The sequence below is a fragment of the Penicillium expansum genome (assembly GCF_000769745.1).
Source record: "Penicillium expansum strain MD-8 chromosome Unknown contig258, whole genome shotgun sequence".
NCBI classification, from domain to species: Eukaryota; Fungi; Ascomycota; class Eurotiomycetes; order Eurotiales; family Aspergillaceae; genus Penicillium; species Penicillium expansum.
The window spans coordinates 263,793-278,155 of NW_015971248.1; the positions used below are offsets into that span (position 1 = coordinate 263,793).

At 47.2% G+C, this 14,363-nt stretch overlaps 4 protein-coding genes across 4 annotated transcripts; 3 read left to right on the plus strand and 1 right to left on the minus strand.

Moving 5' to 3' along the window:
- Positions 1 to 510: 510 nt before the first annotated feature.
- Positions 511 to 2,271, plus strand: PEX2_075090 (FAD-binding oxidoreductase; the record flags this gene model as incomplete). Its single annotated transcript, XM_016744779.1, has 3 exons — positions 511 to 720; positions 793 to 1,275; positions 1,339 to 2,271. 3 exons carry the CDS (start codon positions 511 to 513, stop codon positions 2,269 to 2,271), a joined length of 1,626 nt encoding a protein of 541 aa, XP_016600699.1.
- Positions 2,272 to 3,201: 930 nt separating this feature from the next.
- Positions 3,202 to 3,832, minus strand: PEX2_075100 (uncharacterized protein; the record flags this gene model as incomplete). Its single annotated transcript, XM_016744780.1, has 3 exons — positions 3,202 to 3,587; positions 3,644 to 3,661; positions 3,718 to 3,832. 3 exons carry the CDS (start codon positions 3,830 to 3,832, stop codon positions 3,202 to 3,204), a joined length of 519 nt encoding a protein of 172 aa, XP_016600700.1.
- Positions 3,833 to 8,941: 5,109 nt separating this feature from the next.
- PEX2_075110 (DUF3405 domain-containing protein) lies at positions 8,942 to 11,159 on the plus strand (the record flags this gene model as incomplete). The annotated part of the gene is made up of 5 exons (XM_016744781.1): positions 8,942 to 8,961; positions 9,007 to 9,266; positions 9,512 to 10,049; positions 10,106 to 10,943; positions 10,998 to 11,159. The coding sequence occupies 5 exons, from the start codon at positions 8,942 to 8,944 to the stop codon at positions 11,157 to 11,159; spliced, it is 1,818 nt and encodes a 605-aa protein (XP_016600701.1).
- An 853-nt stretch (positions 11,160 to 12,012) lies between these two features.
- PEX2_075120 (uncharacterized protein) lies at positions 12,013 to 13,860 on the plus strand (the record flags this gene model as incomplete). The annotated part of the gene is made up of 2 exons (XM_016744782.1): positions 12,013 to 12,213; positions 12,289 to 13,860. The coding sequence occupies 2 exons, from the start codon at positions 12,013 to 12,015 to the stop codon at positions 13,858 to 13,860; spliced, it is 1,773 nt and encodes a 590-aa protein (XP_016600702.1).
- Between the last annotated feature and the right edge of the window lie 503 nt (positions 13,861 to 14,363).

Here is a 14,363-nt window from a genome sequence, read left to right on the forward strand (position 1 = left end):
CGCTCGCTTAGGAAGTTCATCATAATTCCCTTTTTTTCGAGATTATACATGGCTTTCCACTCATGGAAACCAAATAGTTTGTAGCCAGTAAGAATACATTTTTTTTTAGAATAATACTGATGGCGAAATAAGCGACTGATTCTAGAAGGAAAATGCATAAGTTCATTGTTGTGAGCTTCGGGCTAGGTTAAGCGTTCGGGCTGCGCCGCTTCGCTTAGATTTAGAAGCGAGATTGCTTTACATGTTACTGAAAGCGAATATAGCTTTAGAATGGCTAGTCAAATTATACCTCAATTATACAACCCCCCTTAATTACTCAATCTTATCTAACAACCTTGGAATGGCTTACACCAAGGACCATCCCCGGAATCTCATCGGATCAGAGCCTTCGATCAGGTAGCCTCCGGGGAAGTTAAAAGACAATAAGTTTCCTCCACTTGGGTTTCTTTCCTCCTTTTCTTCCCTCGCGCTTGTTTGCTCTGTTTCATTTGCTTTCAAAGCTTTTGAATCATGCATCTTTCAACCCTTATTGGCGGGCTGTCTGCGATCGGCGGGCTGACCCTTGCCCAGGCCGCTGCGACCAGCTCGGCCATTGAAACCGATGGTTTCAGCATCACCGACGCATTAGAGGATCTCGGTGTGGATGTGTCGCAAATCCCCGCATTGGAGTCGTTCGCCTCTATTGAGACGCGGTCAACCGACAAAGCCTGTGCAGCTGCTGTAAGTGAAGAACCGGTCCCAATAGCAATCTGGCTAGGCATCCAGCAATTGCTAATTCCAAACTTACCTTAGTGCGCAAGTTTGAGCTTCCTTTTTGGCTCCAAGGTTGCTTCTCCAGAGACTACTGGGTACAGCAACTTCACTAGCTCATTCTGGTCCGTGCAGCAAGAAGAGGTCCAGCCTCGTTGCGTCTTCCGTCCTACCAAAAACACGGAAGTTAGCACAGCAGTCTTACTTTCCCGTCTGACTGGTTGCGAGTTTGCTGCTCGCAGCGGCGGCCATGCTGCCTTCACCGGTGCTTCTAGCGCGCCTGGCGGAATTAGCATCTGGTTCAAGGATATGAACGCCGTTACCCTTAACGCGGACAAGAAGGTCGCTTCTATTGGCCCTGGAAACAACTGGTTGACCACCTACTCTGCCCTCGAGCCCTATGGCTTGGCTGTTGTTGGAGGTCGGGCCTCTAGCATCGGTGTTGGTGGGTTCGTTTTGGGTGGTGGAATCTCCTACCACTCTAACCTGCACGGATGGTCTTGCGACAATGTTCAGAGCTTTGAGGTAAGATTATGTATCTGTCATATTATCCACTGGGGAAAGGTGGTACTAATAAATGATATGTAGGTCGTCACCGCTAGTGGTCTGATTGTAACCGCGAGTGCAACTTCCTACGCTGACCTATACTGGGCTCTGCGCGGTGGTGGCAACAACTTTGGTCTTGTGACCAAGTACAATTTGTACACCATTCCCTCCCCAGAGCTATACGGTGGTGCCAGAACCTTCCTCCAGACCGAGTTCCCCGAGGTTATCAATGCTTGGATCAACGTGATCAACAACGCCACGGTTGATGGAAACGCTCAGCAATACGTTGCCTTCCTTCGGACCCAAGAAATGAACCTTGCCTCTGCCGAGTTAACGTACGTAAAGAACGACCCCAACCCTGAGATCTACAAGCAATACAGAAGTATTCCAGCCATTTCCGACACATCTAGCGCCAAGACCCTTGTTGAGTACGTCAAGTACCTCGAGACCGAGAACCCGTTCGGTCTTCGCGAGGTGTACTGGCCGATTAGCGCGGCTCTCAACGAGAAATTTGCCAACTGGGTGGTGGACCTCTTCTACTCGATGATCCCCGAGGTGGCCGATGTTGCCGGCGCCCAGCCCGTGCTGATCTACCAGGGCATCACTGAGCCCATGTTGAACAACATGAAGAACTACGGTGGCAATGCTCTTGGACTTGATGGCTCCTCTGGCCCTGTTCACCTTTTGCACATTTCCTGCTGGTGGAAGAACGAGTCTGATGATAAGACTATCTACGCGTTTGTCAACAAGTTCATGGAGAAGGTAATTGCTGAGGCTAAGACCGTCGGTGTCTTCAACGAATATATCTACATGAACTACGCCAGCATGTTCCAGGATGCTGTCGCTGGATATGGTGCTACCAACAAGGCTCAGCTGAAGAAGATTGCCAAGAAGTACGACCCCAGAGAGGTTTACCAGACTCTCCAGCCTGGTTACTTCAAGCTTGAGGGTGCTCCCGTGACCTCCTCCTTCTAGAAATACTTGGGCACAGAGGCGTTATCTACTGCTACATATAAAACTGTATGCAAAAAATTCTAGATGATAGTTGATTATCTACATTGTAATTTAACACTTCCGAATCATATTCCCTCTGCACACTGTATCTCAAATACTTTCACTGCTCCGAAGATGTAGGGGAAAAAAACATAATTACGTTATTCCAGGAGTGTCCCTTAGGTCCCAGAAAAATAAGAACCACTATTCCTGTCTCTCTCCGCTAGGGGACTGCCAAATAGCGTTCTACCATTCCTTCTACCAGCAAAAAAAGAAATCTCAGGTTTGGTTTTTAGGAATAGCCGAACGCGGGGGTCGAACCCGCAGCCTTAAGATTAAGAGTCTTACGCTCTACCGATTGAGCTAGCCCGGCTGGGCTGTTGACGGGAAATCAAAAATGTGGCACTAATCCCAATTCGAACTATTCGGCGACCTTCAGCCAATCACAGACACGAGTTCCCTCAAGCTGAAAAGGGAATACTATCTATATAAAATGAGAGACCTCGCCGATATTTCAGTGCCGGCTATGTTAACAAATGCACTACCCCTAATTAAAAATCGTTTTTCAGTGACCTACTTCTCCGCGTGATGTGTAATTACTGGTATATTTTCTTCTTTATCCATACAGTACACTGCCCTGGCGTGACTTTCCCGGTATCTCAAGTGCAAGCAGGGTGTTAGTCTCAAGATTCTTAAAGGGTATTGTTCGTTCAAATTATTATTTCCGACTATATCTAGAAAGCTGTCATTACACCACGCAAGTTGTACCAGGGATTAAATCGAAATTCGTGGGTATATACACAATGATTAGGCAATTCCACTATGCTCGTGCCCCGTAAAGACACAAGACGCTTTGAGTAGCCCGTATGTCTACAGGCAGAATGTGTACAATCAGAGGCACGTATTATTGCCTTAAGAACCAATCTCATACACCGTGTTGGACTTTTGTGGAGGCGATCCAGAAGATCCAATCTCATGTACTTGATTCTGTTCTGGCAACTCTGGAAGTTCGTTGGTAGGGTCAATCCTTTTGCTGAAAGGTGGAAGACGATATCGGCGCAAAAGGAACCCTGCGAGCAAAATTGCGGCCGCGAAACATCCGATCACAATACCCGCGATCGCACCACCAGAAAGAGATGAGCCGCTCTGGTCCGAGGTTGTCGAGTCCGGGAGTGTGGTACTTGTACTTGTGGGCAAGGAAGTAGATATGGAAGAAGTGAATGTAGACGAGGTGGATGTAGAGGAGGTCACTGTAGAGGGAGTAGATGTCGAGGGGGCAGCGGTTTGGTAAACGGAGGCTAAACATAGAGTTAGGAGCTGGCTTTATATAAACACTCACTGCAGGAAAACTTACTCGATGGGGCAGGGTAGCCTGCAAATATAAGTTAGATTGCTTTTCCCTTTGTTTGAGAGAAAGTCAAAACCTACCCGTTTGTTCCTGGTAAGCCCAATAAAGCGTGTCGAAAGTCCAGTCAGTTTGTGCACACATGTATCGTGTTGTTAAAGAAGTTGTATCGATTGGCGATGTTGGAGCCACGGTCATTGTGTAACACGAAGCGGAAGGGCCACTATGTTGACTTTTAGTAAGACGAGCTTGGTGCAAATGATTGGAGGGATTAGGGCTTCTAACCATGTAGCCTCTCCATCATTATTGTAACTGAGGACATTCGTGCTGCAAGCCGTGGGAAATGCTGAAGAACCCGATGGTAGACAGTCGGCATAAGGTCCGTAGGTGGCGAACGTTTGGCTTGATGGACAAGCGATTGGTATGGCTATAATTGTGAGTCAAAACACAGAACACAGACTTTGACTGATTTATTTGCGAACCTTCATCGGTGTCCACAGGCCACCATCCTTCAAAATCCGAAGCATAGGCGTTTGCCATCTCGGTCCACAATTTTTGTAACTAGTAATTATTATAGGCTTATGAAAAAATGAAAAACACCAGAACAGATTCAAAAGAAAAAGTGAAAAGACCCAAAGCAAGCCAAGAGAAATTTAGCAGCCGTGACTTCCCTCACCCATATGACAATAGTAATGCTTTATGCGATACCCTGCTCGTGCCTTATATCTAAATCAGCCCAGCCCCCTGAGCCACTATCATTGGCACGGGCATATTTGGAAGGAAGATGGAATATTTCCGCTAATAGCTACTTCCTTACTAGTTCATACTTACTTCCACAATTGCCTTGTGAGATCTTCCTGACTTTGCCTCCCCTGGAGATAAAGTATTATTAATGTAGGTCTTCTTGCACAGAGTTCTATCCACCTCTCAATTGATTGTTACAACTTGTCACAGCCTTGGAAACCTAGGCAATTCATGGGTGTAGTTATCCGTGTCGAGGAAATCAGATTGTAACCGCTCATAACCATAACGTATCCATAATTTGGTACCTACTCCGTACGTTCACTAGCGCCCGAGTGTGTGATATGAATTTGTCATCTTGGGGGCCAGACGACGTGGAACTAACGCTAGTTACCTGTAGCTGAGTGCTCCAAGCTGCAAGCCTCCTATCACCATGAAACAAACTAAAGCAACATGGGAGAGGAAAAAGAAGGGTGCTGGCCGTCGAATCGATTCATCTAATTTCTCTACAGTTTACTCCATACAGAGTATCGAGTACGGAGTACGGAGTATGTTGTACATAGCTTGAGACGATAACAAAAGATTAAAAAATTGCTAATTTCTTTCGGCCCACTTCCCCGATCTACTACAGTCTTAGCTTGGCCCCCGAAACTTCTTGGCCCCCAAAGCTTCCTAGTTGGTAGAATACAGAATTGGGATGTACAAGAATTAGGATCGTAGGAGACACACATTTCCAGGCCACGTGCTTGATTTACTGAACTTCAAGGATTCTGAGGCGAAATAGCTGCCCTTTAAGAGTGATAGTAGTCTATCCGGGTATGTCAATTGCTGATATATATAGGAGAGATCTGTGCCGTGGCCCGTTACAGCGGGCCGAGTTATATATATGTATCCAGTACTCCGTAGCGGGTCTCCATTAAAGACGCCTTCCAAAGTTTGATCATACTTTCATTCTTATTTCAAAAAATCCAACCAATGCTTACCTGTTCTACTCTTGGCCCTCGTATGAGTTTGTGCCAACGGTGTGGAAATTTGCACAGACTACAATTACTATGTGTGGGGCTCATCGGGGTTATTTGAAATTATGTCACGATAGATGGACCACCCATCAGGCCCACTCGACATGTCCACGATCGCTTGAGCAGGGAAAAGTTCCGAAAATATTTCATGTGGTACTAATACATTTCATAAAGCTCATGTTCAAAAACCTTGAAATCAAATTAATCACCGGCATCGTCGCACACTCACTATCTTGATCATTTGGTATCCCTCATCGTAGTGATACACCCCTGTGAAAGGTCGAGGAATTTTTCAAATTCGAGGACCCCATCTCATGCACATTGTTTGGGTTGTGCGCTTCTAATTCACGCACCATATCGAGCCTGTCGGGCTGTGGTCTTAGCCAGTATTGCTCTGGATGTCCGTAGACATCGTTTGCTTTTCTTTTGTTGAACCACCTGGGAAAGAACTGGCGAGCCAAAATAACTGCAAATAGAGTGACTGCCACGGCACCGAGCACGATACCCGCGATCGCGCCCCCAGATAGTGTTGACCCACCAGCACTCGGGTTTGCTAGTTGATTTATCTGGGTTGATTGAGTTGGCTGGCTTGTTTGGCTTGTCCGGGTTGTCCGGGTTGATTGGGTTGACTGAGTTAAATGACTTGATTGAGCTGATTGACTTGATGATGTACTTGTAGTTCTGGTTGGTACTGTGGATGTAGTTGAGGAAGAGGTGGCTACAAGGAAATTCGAGAGCTTGAGATTAGCTTCTTTTCAGCTCTTGCTGTAAATGAAACTCACTCGAGGGGTCATCAGTACCTATGTTTGTTAATTCGACTCTGCAGCATACGTTCAAGGCATGGGAACTTACTGGTCGTGGCCACGGCAAAATCTCTGTAGAGGGTGCCAACAGGGCCATAGGGCCAATCATCATTGGCGCACAGATATCTTGTGGCTATAGCAGTTTCCATCGGCGATGTTTGTGCAATAATGAAGGTCACACATGAAGCAAAACCAGGGCTAACGAACTGTTCAGCATCATTTGGTTGACTGAAAAAGCACCTGTAGAGAGCACCTATTTCAAACAAATCGGCCCACTTACCATTTTCGACTTCCACCGTTGGAGTATGCGATTATATTATTGTAACAAGTTGTCGCCACAGCCGTCGAGCTTGAGGGTAAGCAGTCGGCATACTCGCCGGACTGTATGAAGTTCTGGTCCGTAGGACATGAAAGACAACTACTTGTCGTCGCTATAAATTCGGATGAGAATTAGCAATTTTGTTGTATGTGACCATCACGAACCTGTTCCGGCTGTCACAGGTAGACACCCTTCGAAATATGCCCCCGTAGTAGTCATGAGAAACCGATCTTTTTCTGGAGATTTGGCTAAAGGATCAGTCGATATATGGTACGTGAGACTCGAAGACTGACACGGGCTTAGGGCGATGAATACGAATAAAAGCGGCGGCGAGCATGGGCATCAGATCATTCATTCATATTTCAAGTGACTGTTAATGGTGTTCCCTATCTGAGTAGTACTCCTCTCTCATTATTCAGAAATAGCCCGTAAGCGTTTCCTTCAACCTCATCTGCAAGGCACGAGTCATTCAGAATGATCGAGTAGACCAATCATCACAGTATGGTTCGTTCCGAACTACTCCGTAGTCTCATACCAAATCTCACTCTGCAGGTCTAAAAACCCCATCACAGGGCATGGGTAGTGGCAGTACAGCTTGCAGGAAATTCCACTTGGGAGTCTACTATATATACATGTAGAGATAGACTGCTATCATCACGTATTTTTGAACACTCACATGCAATGGATGTCTCAGCTTTCTCTAATCCAAATTACGGTGACCATAGAATATTCGGATGCCAAAGGAAGCCGTGGCTTTGTCGGTGTTCTCCTTTTATTTTCTTTCCTTTTTCTTCCCCGGAAGCACAGTTAGACCAATTTTAAAAATGACCCCAATACTCCGTAGTCTCATTCAAAATGGGGCTAAGGAGTACAAAGTATGGACCTGAGGCCTGACCCCCCAGGGGCCCGACAAACTCTGAAGCTGATAGGTTGCCTGAGTGGGGTATCTGACTTGTTGACCGAGGGCTCTTTTGACCCCTTCTCATTCCTAGCGCGTGACTCTTCATTTTCGTTCGCTAGGAACACCTTTAGATAGCCAACGACATTCAACCTACTCCTTATATATGTTGTAGATAAGTTTAAAGCGCAATCTAGCAGCATTATTAGAATCCGTCAGTAAAAGGGGTGAAGCGGGCTGAGGGGCTGAGATATGGGGCCAGTGGGCCTGACGGTGCGGAATCCCTGTCTACATCTGATTTGACGCAGTCAAATGCCATTAACCGTATTGAGACTGAATTCTTAACACGTTCTTGTTGGACTGGTTGTGCTGATAAATCAAATTTCTTTTTTTTTTTTTTTTTTTTTTTTTTTTTTTNCACCCGTTTCGGGACCCTGTTGATCCTAAAAGCTTTTACTTGCTCGTTAGTGAGTAGTGTGACTCGCTTAAAATCGGTTTGTAGTATGAAACTCATTAACGAACAGAAAAAATATATATTGGAAGAAATTTTCTTATATGTATCGTGCTTAATAACCTTAGGCAGTGGAAGGTTTCTCAGGTCCACGTGTTGAAGAGGATTTGATATGGAAATTTCCGGGCGGCAAAGGGTCTCACAGCGAATTATGAACTGTCCTGAACTTTTTTATGATCCACATACACAGCCCTCTCTTACTCCCAAAAAAAAACCCCCATGCAATCAATACACAAACAGAGCCTCTGGGTTCTACGTCTACGTCACGAGCGGCTTCTTTAAAGCTTTGAACCCCAACCTAATACACCTAGTTCCGACTAGATGGGTCGATCGACATGTAACAATGCCAATTTTCTTGGCTATCATAAAGTTGTTCCTAGTGTGGAGATCATCAGTGGCGATGCAATCCCACAATACGTACCACTAAGCCCAAAACAAGCAATCCCCCAATCATCCTTAGAGCGAGAACCGAGTAGAGACATTTCTAATTAAAGGGGGAATTTCGTGCTCAACCAATCTATTATGCGCAAAGTACCCCACTAACCCTTCTCCTCCAATTCGCCAGAATAGATCCAATTCCCTAGAATAGACCCTGTTTCACTCGGATGGACCCTGGTGCCTAGGCTTATATATGTTGAGGGTCCGCCAAGTCGAACGGGGGCACATCTTCGCTCCAAATAACAACCAACAGGGGCATTGACCATTTTCTAGTCCCTTAAATGTACATTTACATATGTTGAAAAGTATGATGAGTCGCAAATTCAGGCGCTTTCTTTACGTCGGGCTGGCTCTGTTCCTATATTGTATCGTCGCTCTCGCCCATTCAAAAGGCCAGGTAAGCGTGCTACAAAAGAAATCCTTCGACGATGGATTCCCTGACGAAGGGAACCATCAGCAACAGGTGAACACTGCATTCAAGGGGACAAGAAGAGAGTTGCTAATTAGTTGTAGTTCTCTCTCTCCCCTCAAGAGCGGTATCTGCACGAGATTGAGTCTACCACACGGTCGGTTATCAAATGAATGACCCTTCTCAGGGGTCAGCCTCGGGATATCTGGAAAAGACTATCTAATGCTAGTCCAGGCAATTTGATGGATTTGAATCTACTATAAAGAGGATATCGCCGCAACGATCTCGCAACCCTCACCTCACCGGTGACCCCCGTCTACAGTCCTCAACAAATGGACCTACACCGAAGATCTATCGCCCATACCCCGATTATGAGAGTAAAGATTGGAAGAGGAGTCATCGTGGCTCTTTCAAACCGTGCATCGGACCCCGAGGCAAAGAAATCGCAGACAATTTGGACGACCAAGTAAGCGCCTACGTCGGCGTTCCCAAAGGTATGTGGATATTTGTCAAATCATATCTCATGCATCGAAGAAGAGATGCAGTGAAATTCCGCCGGTGGACGTGTCAAATGCGCCAAGGCTTTTTTTTGAAGCAAGGAGGACCCGAGCTAGCGAACTACTGTGCGCCCGCACGTGGGGATCTCTGGCTCATGTCTAACACATCTTCTGCTATGATATACAATGTAGCAAGCGACGGCTTATTGGAGTATTCGACTAATATTAGCATGTGGTGATAGGTTTCCCGCCTACGATTTATGGTTCCCACAAGGCAGTTGGCCTCGATGAGTCGTTGTCATTTGATCGCTATACTCGATATGGCGCTTACGGCTTCGGCGAAGATGAAAAGAATGTCGAAAACTGGATTCGACCTACAAAAGTTGATTGGAATAATGTCGATTGGGGAAAGCTTCAGAAGCAATGCGCCGCCGATAATGCCGACCGATTCGACGCCCAGTCGCAGGGGCCGAACACCCAGATCGCCCCGGAGGCACGTACGGCCGTTCTCATTCGCTCTTACACTGGAAAGGAGTACTCGGACAATGATATCATTAACATCCGAGCGATGGTCGCTGAGCTTTCTCTCCAGTCAGGAGGAGAGTATGAGGTTGTATTGTTGACACACGTCAAGGATGATAGTATACGGCTGGATGATCCTCTCGTGTGGGATAGACTTTTGCAGGAGCACATTCCTCGGGAGTTCTGGAGGATGACTCAATTCTGGAATATGCCTCAAGAGGTAGCACATTATCCTCAGCTCGACCCCGAACTTATGGAGTTAGAATATCCCATCGCTCTTCGTGTTGATCTGTTTTTACTAACTTTGTGCGCAGTGTTCATCATTCGCAATGGCTCTCAGTGCAACAATTCGCGATCCAGAACCCTCAATTTGAATATATCTGGAACTGGGAAATCGACACCCGCTTCACAGGTCACTACTATGAATTCGCCGACAGGATTGCAAACTTCGGCTCGCGACAGCCACGTCGAGGAATCTGGGAGCGCAGTGAACGATTCTACATCCCAGATTATCATGGCGATTACGACACCCGATTCCGATCATTTGTCAATGCCCAGGGTGGACTCGGCGTTTGGGGCCCAATGCCCATGAGGTTAGATAGCGACAAGCAGATCGAACGCCAAGGCCCCACACCACCCGTCCCAGCGCCCGCCCAAGACCCCTATCAATGGGGTGTGGGCGAGGAAGCAGACCTGATGGTTTTCTTGCCTATGTTCAATCCAATCAACACGGAATGGGTCATCCGAAACGAGGTCTTCGGGTATATCGGAGATACCACTCCCCGAAGAGCTTCTTTGATCACCCACAGCCGCCTTTCAAGACGACTATTGTTAGCCATGGACAGTGAGAATCGTGAAGGTCGCCACATGAGCGCTGAAATGTTTCACGTATCAAGTGCCCTCATCCACGGATTCAAGGGTGTCTCGGTTCCTCACCCGGTCTATTCAGATCGGTTGATGCCAAGCGACCGTGTCAGTCGCTGGTTCAATTCGGGTGTTAACGGTCGGAGCGGGAGTACGACGGACAGTCCATTTTCCTGGGGTCGAGAGTCTCGTTTCAAGGATGTTTCTTGGTATTACCGCGCTAACCTGCCCGGGCGACTCTACTGGAACTTTTTGGGTTGGGAGAAGGAAGGAAAGGGTGGACCACAGGTATGGAACCGCTTCAGGCGACAGCACCAAAGATGACTAGCTAACGTTTCGCAGTATGAGGCTGAACACGGTCGTTATTGCTTACCTTCCATTCTTTTCCATCCCGTTAAAGATGTTCGACCCGAGGCCGATAGTACTCATTATGAATTTGATGCCGACAACGGATCAGTCGCTACACCGGACCAACTTGCGCATATCAACGAGCAAGGGAAATAATAGCTCTGCTTTTGCATTCTCTGTTCTTTTTTTCGGATCACATTTTCTTCCTTGGAACGTGTTCTCTATGTATCTATCCTATGTGCCTGCTATATACCTCTCATGTTTGATATTAATGACTCCATAATCGGACCACCCTGTGTGCATTTCAACGGTCCTAACATGTTCCTTCCTAGCAGCGAGTATGACAAGCGGATCCAAATACACTAGGAATTTGGAGGCTGAGGGTGCGCCTGGTGAGTTTGACTATTCCGAAAAGATCGTCACCAACCTGGTGGAGCACTGTACGTGTATGCCATCGGGATCCAGGGGTCGGCCAAGTCAGGCATAGGCCTAACCCTCGGTCGGAGGGTGAGAGAAAATCAAATGTATCAACCTCCGTTTCAGACTGCTCCAGCCGTTGTGGAGGTCCAAAAAAGCGGCAGTTTTCCCACATGCAACACTGGACTGCATTTTCATTGGCCGAAGAGGCCCATCGGGTCCCACTTGGGTGCGTAATCTTTCACACTGTTCTCCGGACAAAACGCCAAGTCCAATCATTTCGATCGTCACTCGCTTACCGAAGCGCAACAGTTACAACAATTTCCCCATAATAACCACTTGGATCCCATGTTTTTGCTTTATTTGAGCTTTCAGGATCAAGAAGCGCTCGCATTGTACGCGAGCGCCATTTCGTTGTCTTTAATAATACATTCATTTGGCCATTGAAATACATACTCTGCCATTCTAGCGACTCCTTCAACATGTTGTTTGTCATTCCTTTAATAGCATTGTTCCTACATAATGCTCTAGCACAGCGTCATGATGCTGACTTAATGTCCTTTGTAACGGTTTGTAAATTCCAAGTTAACACATGTCCACAAACGAAAAACTGACAGGTCTTATCCAGCTCCCAGATGTACGAGCTTTGAAATGGGAAGTCACCCATCACGACCGTGGGCGTCTAGCACCAGGATACTGGTTCGTTGCGCCGTATGGGCAGATAAATCCGGAGCAGCATACCCAGAAGTATCAGCAGTACCAAGTTGGTCCTCATATCTATGACAATGATGGTGTATGTGATCTTTCCTACCCCGTGGTCTACAGGGGATCTGAGAAAGCCGTAATGTTGACCAACCTTTCCATTTAGATGCTTATTTGGGCCGGGTCCAAATTCCACGATAACCGCAATGTTTTTGATTTCCGCGCAAACCAAAATATGGACGGCGACATACACTTGTCTTTTGTCGTGGCATGGGATTTGGATAATGAATTCCAGGATAGGGGTCGCGGCGTTATTATGGACCAACACTACCAGGTCATGAAAGATGTGCTGCCATTTCCCGAGACTCACGACTTCAACATGCATGAGTTCAATATCCTAGACGGCGGAAAAACCGTCGTGGCTTGCGTGTACGGCGCATTACCAGTCAAATTGGAAGAGTTCGGCCGTCCCGAAGAGGAGAGCTGGATTGTGACTGGAGGTTTTGTGGAATATGATATCGCAACAAATGAAGTATTGATGCGATGGGAAGGTCTCGATCACATCGCAATGCATGAGTCGAACAAATTCCTTCCGACGAATGCGCCCGCGACGGGCCCACCTGGATGGGATTATGTCCACGCCAACGCAGTTGATAAGAATCCGGCCGGTGATTACATCATCTCTATGCGATTCACTAACACAATCTATGGTGTTGGACGAGATGGACGTATTCTCTGGCGCCTGGGGGGACAAACAAGTGATTTCGACCAAGACTTCACCTTTTCTAAGCAGCACGATGCGAAATTCATCTCATCGAAGGACAACATCCACGTGATTTCTCTTCTTAATAATGCATCTGACGAGGACTCGAACGATGAAGATGTGTCATCGGTTCTACATGTAGAGCTGGACACTCTCGCTATGACTGCCCGGGTGATCAAACGTGTCAACCGACCAGACGGCAAGCTCACCCGGCTACGTGGTAACACTCACACCCTCCCTAACGAAAATATTTTCGTCGGTTGGAGTGAGTATGGCTACCAAAGTGAGCACGCTGCCAATGGCGACGTCTTGATGACCGCCCGATTCGCCTCAGACCGCTTTTCGACCTACCGTGCGTACAAGTCCGAGTTTGTCGGCCGTCCTCTCACCCCACCTGACGTCGTGGCCTCCGTCCACGGTGCTAGCGATACAACTCTCAGCACCGTTATCTACGTGAGCTGGAATGGAGCTACCGATATCGCCACGTGGAACTTTTATGCCCAGGCCAACAGCTACGGCGAGTCTGTTCTCATTGGAAGCACAAATAAGACCGACTTCGAAACTAGCTACACTGTCGACGGTTACATGGATTATATCATCGCCGAAGCCGTTGACCGTAATGGCAACTTTATGGGGAGGTCATCTGTTCACCGCAGTGAGATACCGAACAATTGGCAGGCTGCAGGATTTCGGGGCTCGACGAACCCATCGGCGCAGGATCCAAAGCTTGTTCTGGCGATTCAACAAGATTCAAAGGAAACCCCTTCAAAGGAGGGCGATATTAGCTTCATTAAAAGCACTGGAGGTCTGTTGATCGGGGCTCTCATGCTTTGCACTCTGCTCGGTGGACTAGTGGCCGGCTATTATATGATGAAATCCCGCAAAACGCGCTCCTACCGCGGGGTTCCCTCTGAAGAAAACGAGGAATATTTACGCTTGCAGGGAACTCGCCGCCTGTCGTCGGTGCCAGAGTGATTTCATTCTCGAGGCTTTCAGCATATCGCATTCTCGAGGCAGTCACCCATCAAAAGCAGCCACGCACTTAAGTTTTGTTAGGAGTCTGTCCATCTTCTCGCCATAAGAGTTATTGCATGGATGTACTCGCCTGTTGGTAGCTACAATGGCTGGGTTGAAGATTGGTGGACTTCGTAGCAGGAAGACCGGTCGGCTTGGGTCAGATATATCTTGAGATCACGAACCGATGATTCCTCCAAGACTTGTCGGGATCCGCCTTTTTGGCTGTAACGCGCAGGCGCGTGCTTTTAGTTTCCCCCGAGTCTAGAGAGACAACTGTCCCTAAACCTGATGAGGTCTGATCCAAATGTCGGGTGGATTTCACCGTATAAAAAGGGATGTCGGCAGACATTGCGTGCAAAATCCAACACAATCGACTCTGCCCGTCACTCCGATCCTTTTAGCATGCTGTAATAGATCCTTCCCCCTTTATCTCTATGTATATATCTAATCAATCCCTTTTG